This window comes from Peromyscus eremicus, chromosome 6, assembly GCF_949786415.1.
Source record: "Peromyscus eremicus chromosome 6, PerEre_H2_v1, whole genome shotgun sequence".
Taxonomy (NCBI): Eukaryota; Metazoa; Chordata; class Mammalia; order Rodentia; family Cricetidae; genus Peromyscus; species Peromyscus eremicus.
In genome coordinates, this window is record NC_081421.1 from 59,922,146 (window position 1) to 59,941,751 (window position 19,606).

Genomic DNA, 19,606 nt, shown 5'->3' on the forward strand with positions numbered 1-19,606 from the left:
TAGCTTCAGTTGAAAGACTCTGTCTCAGTGGATACGGTAGAGGGGTCGAGGAAGAAGGCTAACATCAAACCCAGGGGTGTCTCACACACACACACACACACACACACACACACACACACACACACCTCCACATATGGAAACACAAACACACATGAACACACACACCTACACTTCCACACATGGAAACACAAACACACACATGAACACACACCTATACCTCCACACATGGAAACACAAACACGCACACACAGAAAGAAAGAAAGAGAGAGAGAGAGAGAGAGAGAGAGAGAGAGAGAGAGAGAGAGAGAGAAAGAAAGAAAGAAAGAAAGAAAGAAAGAAAGAAAGAAAGAAAGAAAAGAAAAAAGGAAGGAAGGATTCCCATAGAGGGCCATCTGGATAGCAACAGTGAAAAGCAATAACTTCTTGACAGTCTGGTGTGGTAATGCTACAACAAGCAGTTTTAGTATCAGACAAATGTGGTTTTGAGCCAGACTCTGCCATTACCTGGTGGTTATTGAACTCTCAAAACTTACAGGAGCTGCTGTAAGGATTAAAGAAAATAACCCATGCAAGATTAGCGCAATGGTTTGCATATGGCGATGGAGGAAGGACAAGCCATGTACACACATATCACTGAGCAAGTTAGAGTCAGTCTGTAAACATCCCATGTTACTTGGTTCATTTTAGCACAAATGAAGATTTTTAGCAGATGGCTTTGGTGGAAAGCTAGCAGCAAAACACCTGGTGGAGACCATTTGATACAACTTGCCAAAATAAAAGGCCTCATAAATTCTGGATATGGGATAAGTAACTTCCTACCTGTGGCTCTGTATCTAAAGGTCACCTGCTCTGATTTGTATTGCTTGATTTATGTATAGTAGGCTCTGTGCTCTCTTTGCCAACATGTGACAAATGGTCTAAGTGTAACCATCAACATTTGGTTATAAAAACAAAAAGAGAGGCGTGATCATTTAGTGCCCAACCATTTGTGGTACCAGATTGCTCTCTAGGGCATCTGTATTCTTCTTTTCTTGAGAATCAAGAGATGAGAGAGCAGAACCAGCCGGCTCTTTCTATCAACTTTGAAGACAAAGTTTCCAAAAGAGGTCCAATTTGCTAAGAGAGTCATTACTCTTCCAACAGCCTGATGCTAACACACTTTGACAATCATACTAATTAGAGAAAGCTCTTTGTCAATTGTGGCCCTTAGCTGGTTGGTTAATAGAGTATGCTTTTATCTGCAACATAAAGGGGTCTTTTTATTTTAATTATTTTGTCAGATGTAATTATGGAAAACTGGGTATAAATGAGATTATGGGCTCTATCCTGAGGGGCAACCTAACACAAGAAACTTGTCTTCCATTTTAGCAAATAAGGTCAGCTGGAAATGTTGTTTTCCCTCCAATTTTAATGAACTGCATAATGTTTTAGAATGCATTTTTGTAAAAGCAACAATTAGTGAAATCAGCTTAAACACAGTTAATGGAAATTTAAACATTAAAACAACACCACATTCTTCTCTCAATGCATTTGAATTTTTAAATTATGAATTATTACAGATAAGCAGAGAATAATAGAATTGAAAACCACCAGCAATACTTATCAGACTTTTATCATTTTGCAATAGTTTCCTTATAGTATTCTGCATGTTTTTTCAAAAACTGCCACAGCACCAGCTGGGGTGTGGGGCTGAGTGGTAGAGTACATATATGAGGAAGGATCTGGGTTCAGTCAACCCACAGCGCCAACAAACAGAACAAGTACTACTCCACAACCATTGCCATCCCTCTTCCTTATTCGACCTCGAGACTGACTGGAGTCTTGAACTTAACACATATTACTCTTGTTCTTAGTTTGGTTTTGTTTGTTTGTTTTGTTTTTTATTTAAATTATGTGTGTGTCCAAAAAAAATGGTAGGCACCATTCGAAAGCTTTATGTAAATGCTAACATGGTAGGAACTTTGCTACCTATTCATTGTGCAACATGTTTTCAGATCTGTTGGTCTTCATACATATAGGTGTAGCTACATGCTAATACACATTATCATGGTCTAATTATCTTTTGTTTCATGTATTTCAACTTTTATTTTCTTTAAATCGTTGTTCAACTGAACATCCCTGTGCCAATATTTATAAGTAAAGCTTCAGGGCCACACAAGCAAATATGTGATGTTAGTAGCCACCGCTGTATGGCTTTCCTAAGTTATATATCAATTTATATTCTTAGAAGTTCTTGTCTTTTCCATATTTTGAAACACTTGGGCACATTATAGTTACTCAAAGTCCACAGTTCAAATAAGAATTCACAATACTGCTGTACATTCTGTGGCTTTGGACAAATATACAATGACATGTATCCACATTAAGAGTACCACAGAGAATATTTTCGCTTCCCTAAACATCCCCATGTTTTGCCTGCCTACTTTGGAAGATACTTCTCTTTTTACTGATACCATAGAGTTTTCCTTTCTAACATGTCATCTAGTGGAATCAGAAAGCATGCATCCTTTTCAGATTGTCTTCTTCCAACTTGGTAGTATGTGTTTAAGGTTCCTGTGGTCTTTTCATGACTTGATAGCTCATTTCTTTTAGATGAGTAATATTTTCAATATCTAGGTGGATCAGTTTTTATTTAACAAGTAAAGGTGATATTTTGATTGCTTCTACAACTAAAAATATGAATAAAGCAGCTAGAAACATCCATGTTCAGATTTTTGTGTGGATACAAGTTTTAACTCCTTTGTGTAATACTAAGGAAAGCATATGATAAGAGCATGTTTTACAAGAAACTGTCAGGGCTGGAAAGATAGCTCAGTGGTTAAGAACACTGAATGTTCTTCCAGAGGACCTGGGTTCGATTCCCAGAACCAAAGAGTGATTCATAACCCCCTGTAACTTCCGTTCCAGAGAATAGAATGCCCTCCTGTGACTTCCCCAGGCACTGCATGCATGCACAGACATACGTGCAGGCAAAATACCCATACACATAAAAAGGAATAAATAAATAAACCACTTCAAAAAGAAAAAAGAAAAGAAACTATCAAACTGTCTTCCAAAGTACCATTTTGCATCTCCACCAGTAATTAATATGAATTCCTATTTCCACATCCTTGCCGGCACTCGGTATTGCTCGTATGGTCTATGAACACCAACTTTACGAGATTTGTAGGTGAACCCCTCCTTACGAACATCATATCCCCATGCTAAGCACATACCCACCCACCACATATATTTCTAAATGTCCTTGAGGGAGTGTTTCTACTGGTCTAAAATTACCCATATAGTGTTTACTAACAATAGCAAAAACTCTTATCTACCCATACCAACTTGCCTTGCCTATTCCAACAAAACTCACCAGGACTCTCCAAACTATTCCACACATATAAGGCTACATGATGTATAAAGACTAATAAAAAGAATAGACAATAGAAATTTTCACTGAGCTTAGAAAGTATTGATAGCTACTATCCAAACAATATAACACCAAAATCCCTCAGAGACCTATGAACCCCTGAAAATTCCACACTGCTCCCATTTTTTCCTAGTGCTGACTGGGCATTGGCTACTCCAATATATACCATTTTGTTTCCACATCATGGATTAAGAAACTATACAAAGTAGAGAATTTTTTGTTACGGCAAATATGTATTCATTTTTCAATAAAATCAATGCTCTAGACCTAAAACTAACAGTCATTATCTTGCTGAGAAATAAATTAATTTGTAGAAGTAGCTGTGAGGGGTCTTACCACATGCCTTGATTCAGTGGAGCAAAGTCAACCTGAAAGGCTATGAATTTTAAAAGAGCAAGTTTTACCAACCTCTATGCATATACTCTTAGAAAAGAATAAAAAAATGTTCCCAACACAATAAAAATGAACTGAGAAATGGCTGCAAGTCTAGAGGTGTATTCTGAGTTGCCACTGCTCAGCCAAATTTTAGCAGGGAAAGTTGGGGACCTCTGCTGCTCCCAAGCAAGTTCCTCTGAGCGTCTTTCCATGGAAGACGCAACTTGGAACAAATGGAATGAGAGCACTGACTACTGTCACATGAGAGGAAAGGGGTGAGATGGGAGAAAAGTGCAGCAACAAAAGGGACTTACTGGACAGAAGTAGGTATTCTCCACGATGTGACTGGCCACCATGCTGTTCTCAGCAGACAGAGACATGATAAACAGCAAAGCATCCCGAGCTTGCTGGCCTACCGTGCCCTCTCGATGAATGAAGGGTATCAGAAGGGAGAAGATGAGGAAGTTGGCAGCCCCTTGGTCCTCACTGGTGTGGAAGAAGAGTTCTAAAATGGATGGATCTTTGGCAAGGATGGAGCAGAGCTGGTTGAGTAGGACAACCAGCTTCCCCTCCACAGCTGGGGTTGCTGTTCCGGAACAGGAGCTTAGCAACATCATCAGGGGCTTGAGAATGGGCTTGTGGTGCAGCAGAGGCTGGTACGACTGGGTGACCAACATCTCATACATCTTTAGCTGCTCAATTTTGGTTTCATCAGTGAATTCCCGTCTCAAGCTCCAAAGGAAGAGCTTTTCCATGATATTCTCACAGACCACAAATTCCAGAATTGGCCCCATCGCGGCATCCTTGGCCTGTTCTTCGATTAGCAGAAAAAGCATGTGTTCCACATAGTTCTGCACAGCGCTGGCCTCATCTGGGGGGATGGACCCATATTTTGCCTGGGCGTTCTTCAGGGGGTCATGCTTCTCTAAGATCTTCACAACCTGCAACATATCAACCACCTGTCTGTCATCCATTGCTGTTCACCATAATTCCCCAAACACACCATCACCGTTTTTTGGGGGGGTTTGTTGTTGTTGTTGTTGTTGTTTGTTTGTTTGTTTGTTTGTTTTACCAAATTGGCACAAAAACACAGGAGCCATTGGATATAAAATATCTATAATTATCAAATATGCCAATAGTGCAAAAGTTAAGAAAAGCAAAAAAAAATGCAAAAGTAGTAATTCCTTTGGTATTCAAAGAGAAAACAAGTTACTTTCCCTCTAAACTACCAATAATGCAACATTGCCTTTTAAGTTTCAAATGCATTAAACAAGTGAAAAGTAACCTGGCTACCCATATTCTCCCATAAATGCAATTGTTCTGAAGGCTCCAGCAGAGCAACATAACTCCTCCCATGCTCTTGATAAACACTCTGCCTCACTTCTCCACTTGGAGGGGCAGCCTCGACAACCAGCACAGCAACAGGAACAATAAATGCACAGTGAGAAACTGTAGGCCCAGCACAAGTAGAGTCAATTCTAACAGAAGGCATAGACACAGGAACCAAACTCTGGAGTCCGAGCATCTTGTTCTTTAAGCCAAAATAAATAAGTAAATAACTCTCTGAGATAATCAATTACAAAGTAAATTCCTGAAGTTTGGAGTGATACAAAAGCTTTGGACATAGTGATAAAAATAGTTAATGAAACAAAATTAGACACCACCTAACACATGGCTAAGGTAAATACATTTTGTTCAGTATCTGTTGTATAGGTCATGCCACATCCTTGGTCTATTTCCTTTCCTTCCTTCAGAATCTGAAGTTTCTGACCTCACTCTGTCCACCAATACTTCTACTTGGGTGCCTGGAAATTTAAACCATTTTATATCTTAATTTCCATTTACCTTAGTGACACGGGATATCTATGATAATCCCATTCAATTCACTCCCTTTAAAATACTCCACCTGGTGTTTTTTAAACCACCTGACATTTTATCAACGACTCTATCTCTGCTTCTGTTTGCCTTTCTGAACAGCATATAAAGCAATGTTTGCCTTCGGCAGTTCCCTCCTGGCCCAGTTCTATGATGTGTTGTTACATGTTCTGTATTTATGTTACAGTTTTTTCAGTTGTTGGGGAAGCTGGCAAATACACAGTGTCATGTCAGCATGCATGAGCAATCAGGGAAACTATTTCTCAGGAAAAGGTCTCCATTTCTCACCTGTCAAAAGCATGAGAGAGGAATCTTTGTGGATCAGGTACATATATTATGACAGAATGAATGCATCTCCATACTCTCTGCAATCTCTATCAATTTTCATCATCAAGCTGATAATACTGCTTCATAAAGGAAAAAGTGACCCCACTTTTGAGTTGACGTTTTTCATGAGGAAGGGCATTGCTTGAGTGGCTACCCAAACAATATATGGCCTGTGAACTGGTGGCCACAAGGCAGCCACTGGACATCCTCTTGCCACATCCCTCCAGAGAGCACTTGTTCTCCTACATGTTCTCGGGTGCCGCAGGATTTCCTGCAGGCCTAACTGAGCTTACCTGGAGAGCATCTACAGAGAGGAACACAGTAACACACTGCTCCTAAAGGGGCTTTGACTTCAACACCACACACTCTCCAGCCCCCAAAGGCCCTACCTTGAAGGTTCTGCATTCTGAAGGACAAATCAGCTTGTGCTTTGTCAGTGCTAAGATTTCAAAGTGCATGTGTTGAATCTACCTGTGAGAACTGTATTTACAGCTAGGCCTCCAGGTAAAATGTGATTACATTTCTCACTCTGCTCAGACTGTGCAGACTGTCTAAAACTGAGACTGCTTTATATACAGGGAGTGACACACCAAATCACCTCAGTCTTTCTAAAAAATAATCCGTCAATGTGTAGCAACAGTTATGAAATTGTTCTTGCCCTTTTACTAATCTGATTTGAGGGGAAATGCCTAAAATGTTTGCGTCAACACACTTTTCCAACAATGAGAAATAAAAATACTAATGACCCAGATGGTCAAGAATAAGAGAATTATAACTAAAATACATCACCATACAATATAACTACTGTAATGTAAGTGAATCATATTATCACACACAAATTTTGTGTGTGTGATATATAAAATATTTTGCTAAAAAGCAAACACAGGGTTGGAGAGACGGCTCATCAGGTAAGAGCACTGGCTGCTCTTGCAAAGGATCCAGGCTGACTTCCCTAAATTCACATGGCAACTCACAGCCTTCTGTAACGCCAGTTCCAGGGAGTCAAGCACCCTCTGCTGCCTTGTGCAGACACCAGGTACACACAGGATGCACACACACAGGCATGCAAGCACACACTCATATGCATAAAATAAATCAGAAAAAAAAATTAAGAAAAGCAAACAAGGCTGGGCAAAGTAGCACATGCCTGTAATCCCAACACTTGGAAAGTGGATCACAGTTCAAGGCCAGCTGGAAGTGTACAGTGAGATCCTGTCTATCGAAACAAGAGAGGAGGGAAGGTAGAGGAAGGAACAAAGATAAATGAGATTTTAAGATCAGTTAGTTCTTTGCTGTAAGCTCAGACTATAAGTAAAAAAGCTTTTTGTATTAATGTCTAAAAAGAGGAAAATACTGATAAGACAATTATTGAAAATCTAATTCTCTAGAATGCCTAAGCAATATAAATTTATAAATGAGGATATACATTTATACATGTTTAAGCAAATATTTATTGTGTATGTAATGTACTTGTGCAATATACAGCCAAACAATCCATACAACCACAACTCAGTTTCTTCTCACTAATTAACCTGTATTTATATATATTATTGATTTCAGTTCAAGAACTCCACTACTGAGCTACATTCCCAGTCCTATTAGAAGACATCTTTAAAAAAGAACTGAGCTGGGCATTGTTGTGAAATATTATTTTAAGATATGTTACAATCATTTATGCTGTGGAATATTTTTTAATGATGCAAAGATGAGTTGCATTCTTTTATGTTGCATTTGTTCAACTCTGTGAAGCTGTGTTACTTTGCCTGTCTAAAACACCTGATGGTCTAATAAAGAGCTAGGTAGGAGAGAGAAATAGGTGGGGCTGGCAGGGAGAGAGGATAAATGAGAGAGATGGGAAAGAAGGGGGACTGAGAAAAGGAGACGAAGAGGAGGATGCCAGGGGCCAGCTACCCAGCCAGCAATGGAGTAAGAAGGAAAGAAAGACATATAGAATAAAGAAAGGTAAAAGTGCAGAGGCAAAAGGTAGATGGGATAATTTAAGGAAAGCTGGCTAGAAATAAACAAAGCTAAGGCCGGTCATTCATAAGTAAGAGTAAGTCTCCGTGTGTGATTTATTTGGGAGCTGGGTTGTGGGCCCCTAAAGAGTAAAAAAAAAACCAACTACAAGGCAGTGATGGCACACACCTTTTAATCCCAGCACTTTGGAGGCAAAGGCAGGCATATCTCTGTGATGAGTTCAAGGCTAGCATGGTCTACACAGTGAGTTCCAAACTAGCCAGAGCTACATAAAGAGACCCCGTTTTTGAGAGGGAAGGAAAGAGGGAGGGAGGGAGGAGAACAGAGAATTGTAGGACAGAATAAAAACTGCGTAGCCCCTTTTGGTTTTTAAAATTCGATGTCTATGTAGGTATGTGATGTGCAAGCAGGTACCTGTGGAGGTCAGAAGGTGCAGAAGGTGTCAAATCCCCTAGAGTCAAAGTTACAGGCACCTGTGAGCTACCTGATGGGGGTACTAGGAACTGACTTCCGGTCCTCTGCAAGAGGATGGAGCCAGCGCTAGCCCTGTTTAGCGGTTTTTTTAAATCCAGTAAGTTAGCCTCCTCAGAGCAGCTCCCTTCTACAGTTTTCCGGGGAGGGTGGCAGAGAAACCCGAGAGCAGGATTTTAATAATCCACAGAGACGAAGGGTTCGTTGACCTGGAAGGCAGAGATACCCTGGAGCCCTTTACTCACTCGCACCCCTGGCCGGTAGTCTTACTGCATGGGAAATGGGTGTGTTGTAACCAGGGCTGTGCTCTGAGTCACGGAGCACCCAAGCTTAGCAAGTGCTGACTGCCTTTGTGCCCAGGTTGTTACAAATCCTGAGCCTTGCTTCTCAGTGGGCCCTTCCCAGGCCCTTCCCTCGCCTTCCCTTCCTTGCCAGCAGACAGACATACCTATGATCTGCTTTTCAGGCTGGTTCTGAGGCCACACCTGGGACTGGCTCCCACCCTAGCAGGAGCCTTGGAAGCTTCCGGGCAGGAACTCAGTATGCACTGAAATGCCGAAGAGCTTCTATCCAAACTACCGCATCCCCTCAGTTGCTGCAGACTGACTTCCGGGGTGACTTGGACTTATCTTCTCCTTTTGTGCCCTATCTTCATGGGACTGCTGCTATTAAGCCCTCCTATTCTAGTTTCTGGCTTCTCCGCTTGCTGCCTAGTTTACCCACTACACTGACTCTAACCTTCCAGACCGGTGGGCGGTGAGGCTGCACACAGTGCCCCCTGCAGGCTTAGCCGTCTCTGTGATGGTCTGCTGTGTTACTCAAGCAAGCCTCTTCTCAGGCGTTCACCATCAGTCTTGGGTACTCCAACCAGAAGGGAAAACTCAACTAATAAGGCTGGAAGAGCCACAGCAGGAGAAAGACTAAAAGCAAACAAAGTATACTTTGTAAACATTTCCTTTACAAAACAAGTCCACTGTACTACGCTGAAAATCATATTTAATAAACTAATTAGCACATGATAAAAGTCTACACTCATGAAGCAAGCCAGTTCAGTTAAAAATAATAAACGTAAAAAAAAAAAATAAATGTATTGATGATCACAACTAGGAATGTTTTTCATCTCTAGAGGGCATGTGTGGGGAGGTGTGGAATATGAGCCTGGATCATACTTAGTTCCATGTATAAATTAATATAATTTAAAAGCAAACACAAAATGAACAGTATGAACAATGGCTTTCAAATTGCCATCAGATCAAAACATCTAAATTTAACCTAATTTCAAAGCCATTTGACCTTTAGGTAGGAGTGATATTAAGGATACAATTAAAAATAGTCTAGTTCTTTCATAAGGAATATCAAATGTCCCTACCATTGGTTTCCAATGGGCCTCATCAGTTAGTGATAATGGGCCTGTGTATTAAAGAGTGATAAATTCTAAACAGGAAACAAAGGAGAGGTCCACATTAATCACATCATTTTACCTCGAGCTAACAAGGAATCATCCCTTGTGATAAATGCCAGGAGACTTGCTTCAGTCCAATCATACCATTGGTCTATGCCTTCCAGACACAGGTGATCATGTGACTTTGGCTGGAGCTTACTTATTTCAAGAAAGCCACATGAAGAAAATTCACAGTTCCAAAAGCTTTGGAATGCTGGTTTAAAGTGGCAACTGTGGAAAAACTCAAGTTACTAAGCAACACTTTCCAGTGCACAGAAAGGGAGGGAGGATTTAACTGTCAAGGACCGAATTATACTGTATGTACCGAATAACTACAACAGAAGTTAGGTTTCCACTGGATCCTCGGCATTACTTAACGGCTGAGCCTTTCCACTTGGGACATTCCTTGAGTACCTGTCTGTACAAGGTCTTACCAGGGTCGAAAGCAAGCCTGCTGCCTGCCTGCCCTCCTGCCCTCCTGCCAGCCCGCCTGCTTGCCCACCCCATGCCTGCCTGACTTCCTTTCTCTCTCCCTCTCTCTCTCTCCCTTTCTCCATCTTTCCCTCCCTCTCTCCTTCCTTTCTGGCCACCCACCTGCCTTCCTTCCTCCCTCTCTCCTTCCTTCTTTTCCTCTCTCCTCCCTCCCTTCCTTCTTTCCTCCCTCCACTTTTCCCTCCCTCCCTCTCTCCTTCCTTCATATCCATCTGTCTTACCTTATTTTCATAATGGGAGATTAAACCCAGGGCCTTGGCTTCCACTGGGCAAGCACTCTACCACTAAAGCTATGACCTCAGTCTTTTGTTTTGCTGTTGCTTCTCCTTTTTTTGGCTTTTAAGACAGAATCTAAGTTGCTTGGGCTGGCCTTGAACTTGCTATGCAGCCCAAGCTGATCTTGAATTTGCAGTCTTCTTGAGTAGCTGGAATTATAAGCATGTGTCACCAGGCCTGGCTTTATTTCTTTAATATTAAAGCTATAATCCTCTTGTAAAATGTGTTTACTTACTCCACTTGCATAAAATCAGCTCTAGCCAGCAGCTGCACAGACTTGTCTGAATCTGGGATTTTAAAATATGATAAAGGCAGGGTGTGGTAGTACATACCTATAACCCCAACACTTGAGAGGTAGAGGCAGGAGGACCAGAGTTCAAAGCCAATGTCAGCTATATGAGACCTTGTTTAAAACAACAAAAAGTGAAGACACAGGCCCTACCAGGGAAACTGCTACTCTTGTGTTGTTAAGTGGACATAAAGTGACTGCTAATGCTTTCTAGTTATTTGTTTACGCCACTGTCAGGTTTATTCAAAAAACGTTTCTTTCTGCAAGGGTCAAGAGGAGTGAGAGGAGAACAAAACAGGGTAGTAAGACGTGAATAAGATAAAATCACATGATACTACAAATATGAAATTCATGATTATGTATAATTAATACACACTGTCTTAGGGATTCTGTTGCAGTCTTAAAAAAAAAACTACCATGACTATACACAACTTGGGGAGGAAAAGGGTTATTTCATATGACAATTTGTAGTATACCATCCAAAGTCAGGGAAGGAACTCAAGGGAAGAACCTGGAAGCAGGAGCTGATACAGAAGCCATGGAGGAGTGCTGCTTACTAACTTGCTCCACATGGCTTGCTTTCTTATACAAGCCAGGACCAGGTCCAGGAGTGGCACTGCCTATAACGAGTGAGCCTTCCTACATCCATCACTAATTAAGAAAAGTCACTAGAGAGTTGCTTACAGATAAGTCTTACAGGGGCATTTACTCAATTGTGAGGTCCTCTTCCTAAATAACTCTAACTTGTGTCAAGCTCACAATAACCCAGCCAGGACTCTTGTTAATAAAACCTTTAAAAAAAAAAAAGATAAATAAGAGCTATGAAAAGAACACAGGAAGAAGGATCTAAGTAAAAATACTGAACAGAACATTAGCCTCAGCCATATCACAAATCAGATTTATTGGTGAGTATGCAACAGGAGAGCTGTTGCATACTTTAGGGTCCAGAGCATCAGCTGCTGGTATTCTCTTAAGAAGTATGGCTTTTGTCCACTTTCAGCTGTCAAGTTTAAGGCCGCTCGTAAAGCTGGAAAGAAACATAAGTGCTTAAAATGTTGGCAGACATCAATTTTCTAAGATATTCAGAAGATTAATCGGAGCTTTCTAAACTTTCTGTCTCCCCAAGGCTTTCATTGTTCTCTGTCATTTAGTCCATGACAAGACGCACACCAAAAGCAAAGCTAAACAGAGCAAGAAATAAAAATGCAGATAGGCATGTCAAATCCATGCACTGTGTTCTCTATTTCTTTAATGGAGTCAGGGAACTCAGAGCTCTACACTATGTACTAGACCTAAAACCCACCCTTTAGTTTTCACTAGAAAGGTATTGGACATCAAAAAAGAAAAAAAAAAAATCTCCGTGCCTCCATTTTTTTCTCACTGCCATCCCTTTCCAAGATGAAAAAGAAAAGCTATTGTACTTTCTTTCTCAAGCATTGTTACTGTAACAATTATACATTCCTGACATTTTCTTCCTTGCTTGCACAGGGTCTCACTATTAGTCCAGGCTGGCCTTAAATTCATGATCCTTCTGCCTCCGCCACCCAAGGGCTAGCATTATAGACATACACCATCATGCCCAGCTTTCTCTAATTTTTAAAAACTTATTTCCTCTGTATATCAAAAATAGAAAAAGGTCCATACAGTCACAAAGCATGCTATAAAATAAACAACAAAAAAAAGTCTTTAAAAACAGCTTTCTTGGAGTACAGAAGTTTCCATAAAAAGGAGACCTAGATTGTTTTTTAGATAAATGGAAATGCATTTTTTCTTTTGTTGCTTATTTTTGAGACAGGGTCTTGCAATGTAGGCCAGTCTAGCCTGGGACTCAATAGCCTAATCTGACGGTGAACTCTTGATCTCCCTGCTCCTGCTGCTAAAGTACTAGGAATACAGACATACAGACATACACTACCTTGCCTAGCTTCCTCCAATTGCCACTCCCCTTCTCCTGATTAAAAAAAAGGACACAATAACTATTACAAGGTCCATGTAGTCACAAAGTATAAGCATGTCATGAAAAGTGACCAGTAGGTAAGTGGTTTAATTCACCAGCCCGTTTACTTGAGCAATTTATTATCTGGTAGGTCAGTGATTCCTTCCATTTGGACCTCTTCCACTGAGAAAATGCAAAGATAGCAATGAGATAAGACAATAACCTGCCATACAATAAATTGTTTTTGTAAATAACTATAAAAATCTAACACAAGTACATACTGTCCTTATCCCTGAAGGTAAGTCCAGAGATCCTCCTGGAAGCATATTATACAGTGGTTTACAATTAATGCATGTTTAAAGTGGCTTCCTAAATTGCCTGGGTCTTCTAAAGTTGTGTTTCTTAGTCTCTGCCTTGCTTTTCAGCAGTTTATTGAGATATGTTATACTACATACAATATGCCATACTCTGTTATGGGCACCGGAAACACAAATACATCGCTAATAGCCTCTGATATTGAGGAGCTTCGCAATGATGTTGGGGAGGAGATGTTACGTATACCGTTGTAACGTAAGGAGTCTGACGGAACAGTAAAAGAAAGCTTGCGGTGATGGTGGGCACAGAGTGAAAACATGAGAGAGAGCTGGGACAGTGTCCAGAGGAGATGAGGTCCCAAATGAGTCCTGCAGAAAGCAGCATTTAACCAGATGGAGGAATGCTCAGGCAGAAAGAGCAGCAAGTACTTCAGGCACAGAGGCGTGAAACTTCAGGACATTTGCCAAGGATGATGGTGGACACGAATGCCAAGCAACTTCAATTCTGGAGTCACAGAAGCTAGGATCTAAGGAACTGTCTGTGCCATCTTGGCCTGTGGGTGGGCATATGCCACTGGAAGCCCAACCAGAGGGGTAGCAGATAGATCTGGATTTTGGGTCTACTGTTCTGATGATTTAAGACACGAGACAACCAATCAAGATGGTGAGAGGAAGCATGGGCCAGGCCCAAGTCCCTAAGCCTACATTCTCCAATGTCACTATTAGGAAGGAGGCTACTCCTGGGTGTCTATGGAGCACCCTTCTGTCATGCCATCATGCCCCAGGGATTTTGGAAATTCAAGTGCACTACTAGGCCACTCAAGGCCTCACCCCTGGAATGATGGACTGCCTTGGATATGAGCCCAGCTAGTTGCAGAACTAGTTGCCCCTGACAGTAGAGGCCAAGACAGAAAGCAGTCACCCTTCTCTCTCTGTCCATGTTAGCTCTGTAACTCAAGCTCTGCCACAGAAGCAACTCATAAATAGTACAACGGAGCCTGTCAAATGCATGTCAGTTATGTTGAATTTATACTGAAGTATCCTAACAAAGATGAATTCCAGATAGTGCAGACTTTTGCTGCCTTCATTTTTCCTAATTTATGGTATACAAAAGTATTGTACTGAGTGGTTAATGGCACACCCCAGTAAACACAATGTGGCTGTTCAGTCCTGACTATGCCACATTTCCTAGAGACCTCTCAGGCTATCTTGGTTCCTCGGGGGAGTTGGGGGGCTGTAGTCACAGCAGGTACAGAGGTATGCATGTCAGAGTTCAGTTTGTCTCTCCTGAGTTTGCCTTCAGTCACCCCAGCAGGAGAAGCTATGGTGAAGAGCCAAGGTATGCAAGTCCAGAGATGAATGCACACCAGCCAGTCCTGACAGCTGAAGGACTCACTCCCAGCCCACAGCTCTACCTTACCCTCAATTTTTTGCCTTCTCCACCTTCTTTTTCACCAAGAAAAATGTCAAAACTGAGCATCTATTACCAATGTCCCTCTTAAAATGTTCTCTTCCTCTAACATCAGAACTTCTTCCACAGCCAAACTGCCTACACTACGACTTTCTTCACCACTCCCACCCAGAACAGCCCCTTCTCTTGAATTAATTCCTGTCACTTACCACCTAGGATGCTCCAGGGATGTATTTGAACTGTTGGCTAACTCAGCCTCTAAGGGAAAATAGCCACTTAGATACCCACATGCATTTATTTCTCAACCAGTATTTCATTCAGACAGTTGATAGAAAGGTCCACAGAGCCTCTGCCAACAGCGACTGAGGGCATTTTCCAGATTTATTTAGAAGGAAAAGCTAAGTCTAAAGAGATTGATAAAAAGGTCTTTTCTTTCATTCTTAAAAAAAAAATCCAACCAAAGTTAAGGGAATTGCTGAACTATCATAAGATAGGCTCACCCTTTATAAAGGGAATTGTTTAATGACTAACATCATTCCCTCTGACAAGATATTCTCATCTTCAGCTCAATATATTTCAACAGGAGGGTGCTAAGCACCTGCATTGTGCTTCAGATAACCCACAGTGTCTGATAATGCTGAAGCCATTCATGCCAGATATGGAAATGTCTAATAGGATTCTGGGGCCAATATTTACTCTCAACAACATGAAAAAAAAAAAGGCAGACACATTCCTGACACAGGACATTCTAGGAGCACTCCAACTGCTTTGGAGAAAGAGACAGGATTGAGCAGGGTAGATGATCTACCTACACAGAGTCAAGAGGTCAGTGATGTATCTATGTCTCTAAGAGCAACACTGAAAGCCAGATGGATCACATCACAGTAACCTCATAAGGAATGTTAATAATCAAATGTACTATATACAAACATAGTGGGTCTCAGAGCAAAGATTTCACATTCCAAAGGTAGACTCATCAGTCGAAAGGTAAGCTGAAAACGCCATCAGTGTGGTAGTGCACTCAAAAATGGGGATAAATAATTAAGTAAATCAAATAGACAAGCATGTAGTAATACACAGAAACATTGCACATGGTATAAATACAACATAATGAATGATTCAAACAGGTAAAGATAGAAGCAGGCCTCCTAAGGACTGCTGGCCACATCTCTCAGGGTTCACTAGCTGACTCTGGAGCCATTGCTTTAAAATGCTTTAAAAAGTGCAAAGCCAAAGGCGGTTATCTAATTATCAAGAATAACCTGGAATTACTTCCTTTCCTTCCCTACAGCAGAGGTGTCCTCAATGCCCACAGTAAATCCATTAAAATCTGAACAATAACTCAGAGTAATGGGAAAGCAGAAAAAAGTCATGGGAGCTTTACAATGGATAGTGAAAAGCAACTCTAAGGTGTGAACAATCCAGAAGCAGAATTGGTTTTGCCCCTTTTGATCTAAACTGTGTCCCCCATAATTGCTGTGATTTATAGGCTCAGGGCTTTAACCCATGTGTTGTTTCCAGACACAGGAAGGAACCTGGTAGTCATTAAAAAACTGTCACATAAATAGCCACTTACCAGCTCACCTGGGGAGAATAACATGGGACAAGCAGTAAAGAATACCAATTTTGTTTATTTTACTACCTGCAAGCTCCCCGAGGAAAGGGGCAGGCTGGTAAATTTTCTAAACATTCAACCCTTAATTATTCACACCAGCAGATCAGAGAAGAGCCACAGAGAAGTCAAAATGAATCATCCACAAAAACTAATGTGCTTAGTAAAGAAGATGAGGACTCGGGCATAGCCAGACAGCTCTCCTTACGTTGTATGGAGTCCACAGGCCTGACAATGGCAGAGTACTGACGTTAGACCCATGGGCTTTAGACTCAAGGGATTGAAGTAATTGGTAATTCGCTGACCACAGAACCTCCAGACAGTCATGTAACCTGCAAACTTCTCCTTTCTCTACTAACTGCCTTATTGGTTTCTGGGGAAGATTAGATAATACAGAGCATTTGAAGTACTCAACAGAGTACATAGCAAATGCTTTATAAGTAAGTCCTTTGGGAAAAGTGTTTTTATAGATACATACTATAGGAAATCAGGAAGAAAAACCGGCTTTTCTATTGACTGAAAGGGCCTGTCCTACCCAGAGTTTCTAGAAAGCCAGCTAGCTGTCACCGAGTAGGAAATCTTGGCTCAATATGGCAGAAGCTGGGGGTGGGGGAGGGGGCTACTGAGACCAGCAGAGGAGGTGGAGGTCATTTATTACCTGTGCCCAGTGGTTCTTAAACACAATCATGCACGTTTCTGGGTCAACTCCCTTCAGGCTGACAGCCTGCTGGAGTTTGCTTTCTGTCGAAACTGATGACATCATAAACCTTTGACACTTCTAAGTCATATTTAATTTCCACGAAAACGTCGGAGGCAGTCATTAACTTCAAGTATCATGTTAAAAATGTAACTTCTTCAGTCTTCATGGTTACTTTCCAAAACCTGTAATGACAGTAACAAAAAAAATGCATCTTACATTCATCTATTAACAAGACACTAACTACTAAATTTAAATAAAAGGATAGACACCCTCAAAGTCCAACACAAACAGTAGCTATATGATAATCATACCATATTATTTATAGTCAATCTAAAGCTTCTCCTATTCTCTCATATTCTTACTAAAAACATGTAAACTAAGGTGCTGCTGAACTAAATGCATGTATGAAACATGTGGGGTTTCTTCTCTCCACTACAAGCAACTACTACCCACAAGTTATTGTACCAAATCACTCGTTTAGTTTCCACTACTAAACAAGAAACTGTGCTATCAACTTTCACAGAATTTTAAGAAACACCTAGTGATAAGAAAATTGTGAATGAATAGTCACAGGAAAAAAAAACCGCTTAATAAACCCTGGGTGAGCTGCATGACTGGAGCTCAGTGCATAAAGTGTGTTTGCACATGTGCAGCCTACGTAAGAGCTCGGTGGGTGCTGTGGCCTACATATCCCAGCACTCAGGAAGCCAAGATGGAGAGCCCCAGGGCAAGCTGGCTAGCTAGCTGAGCCAAAAGAGTGATCTCTGGCTTCAACTGAGAGATCCTACCTCAGTCAATATAGTGGACAGGGACTAAATCAAGGAAGACACCTGACATCAACTTCTCACTTCCACATGAACTCTCACACACAGGCACACACACCAGCACACATGTGTACCCACACACATGAGCATGAATATACATATGCATAAGCGCGAGCACACACACACACACACACACACACACACACACACACACACACACACACCATCATCCTCCTTGGCCCAAAACAACTGAGGTATTGTTTCTCAATGACTTTACAATGAAACTGAAAACATTCAGATACATGATATGCTACATCACAAAAAGAGGGGAAAAAAGCAGAAGGAAGGAAGAGTGATTCTAAATCAATCATTTTGTGGCTATAAAGTAGGTGAAGTTTTCTAGTTTTTCTGAAATATAATCATATTCCAAGTAAGTTGACAATCGATTAGAATGACAATCAGTTAGGAATGGCCATCAAAAACAAGATAGTGTCTTATTAGCTGTGAGTAAAAGGTGGCAAATTTAGAAATGCAAAATGAATTGTGTGGATGAGATATGAAGAAATCTTAGCTACAACACTACCATCACTGGAAAAAAAAATATTAGGGTCACAGACTGTACCTTGAATATGTGGGGATCTCTGAAAAAAGCAGTAAGATTGTAGTATTATCCAGCCAGTTCAATCAGCCCAGAAAAGGACTGAGTAGAGTTCAGAATATAATTTCTTTTAGTGTACAGATTGGAGAGAGTCCAGAAGAAAGTAATTATAATTATCAGAGCACTGGGAAACAGCCCATGATAAGAGTCTTCAGACTTGGACCTGCATGATATGATGGCTCAGCAGGAAAGGCTTGCTGCCAAGCCAGACAACCTGCGTTCAATCCTCAGAACCACTCAGTTGAGGGAGGGAGTCTTCCTGAAATTATACTCTGACCTCTTCACATGTGCCATGACATGCCCATATGTGAGTGTGTGTGCGCACACATAGATAGATAATAGATAGATGGTTGGTGGGTGGGTGGATGGATGGATGGATGGATGGATGGATAGATAGGTAGATAGAAAGAAAGAAAAAATAACTACAGATTTGTGCAGGGTTGTCACAAAGGGAACAATGATCAATTTCTCCTTTCCAACAACCACAAAATGTGAGAACAGACAAGCGATAGTGGTGCACACTTTTATTCCCAGCCCTCAGGAGGCAGAGGCAGGTGGATCTCTGTGAGTTCAAGGCCAGCCTGGTCTACAGAGTGAGTTCAAGGACAAGCAGAGCTGTTACACAGAGAAACCCTGTCTTGGGGGGCGAAAATTATGAGGACAGATCCAGTGGTTATTCAAGTTGGATTTGTGGGTGTAGAATTAAACTCAAGAAAATATGAAATATTCAAAAACAAGCTTCTACAGGAGGGAGGACAATCCAAATGAAAATATTGTCAATAAGAGGTTAGTCATGGACATTTGCAGAACTAAATGATTTTGAGTATGCTTTTAAAGGAGAATGGAAGAGTAGTAGAGTGTTGAGGTACATAGAAAGGAAGACCTGTAAGGACTACACATTCACATACTTGAGGAAAACAGCCTGTGAAAACTTGTATAGTCGTGCTTTCTGTAAATAGATGAGTTCCCCAGCCTGTATTTCCTAGTAATACAATGGCTGTTTTCCATGAACACAGTCCACTAAAGACCATGGCTCTCTGCCACAAGTAGCTGTACTTTACTGGATCCAGCTGACGCTTTATGAGGGTGGCAAACCCACATTTGTAGAGCATTGATTCGCCTGTTCCCACAGCTCTGGTTTTCCCTATGGTCTCCTTACATCACCTAGATTACCTGGCTAATGCTTATCAACATTTAAGTTTGCAGCTTTGTGTTGAGCAATAAAACCAGATTGTGAGTCAACTTCCTCACTGTCCCAAGCATTATATGTCCACCA

General features: G+C 41.2%; 1 protein-coding gene across 1 annotated transcript in view; it reads right to left on the minus strand.

Moving 5' to 3' along the window:
- The window catches only part of Fhip1a (FHF complex subunit HOOK interacting protein 1A), an 86,671-nt gene extending 69,583 nt beyond the window's left edge, over nt 1–17,088 (minus strand). Inside the window, exons 1-2 of the mRNA XM_059265557.1 lie at nt 16,867–17,088; nt 4,102–4,728 (exon numbers count right to left, since the gene is read on the minus strand). Of these exons, the coding sequence (XP_059121540.1) occupies nt 4,102–4,728; nt 16,867–16,971 (732 nt within the window). The 5' untranslated portion in view covers nt 16,972–17,088. The remainder of the gene's footprint in view (nt 1–4,101; nt 4,729–16,866) is intronic.
- Nucleotides 17,089–19,606: the final 2,518 nt, after the last annotated feature.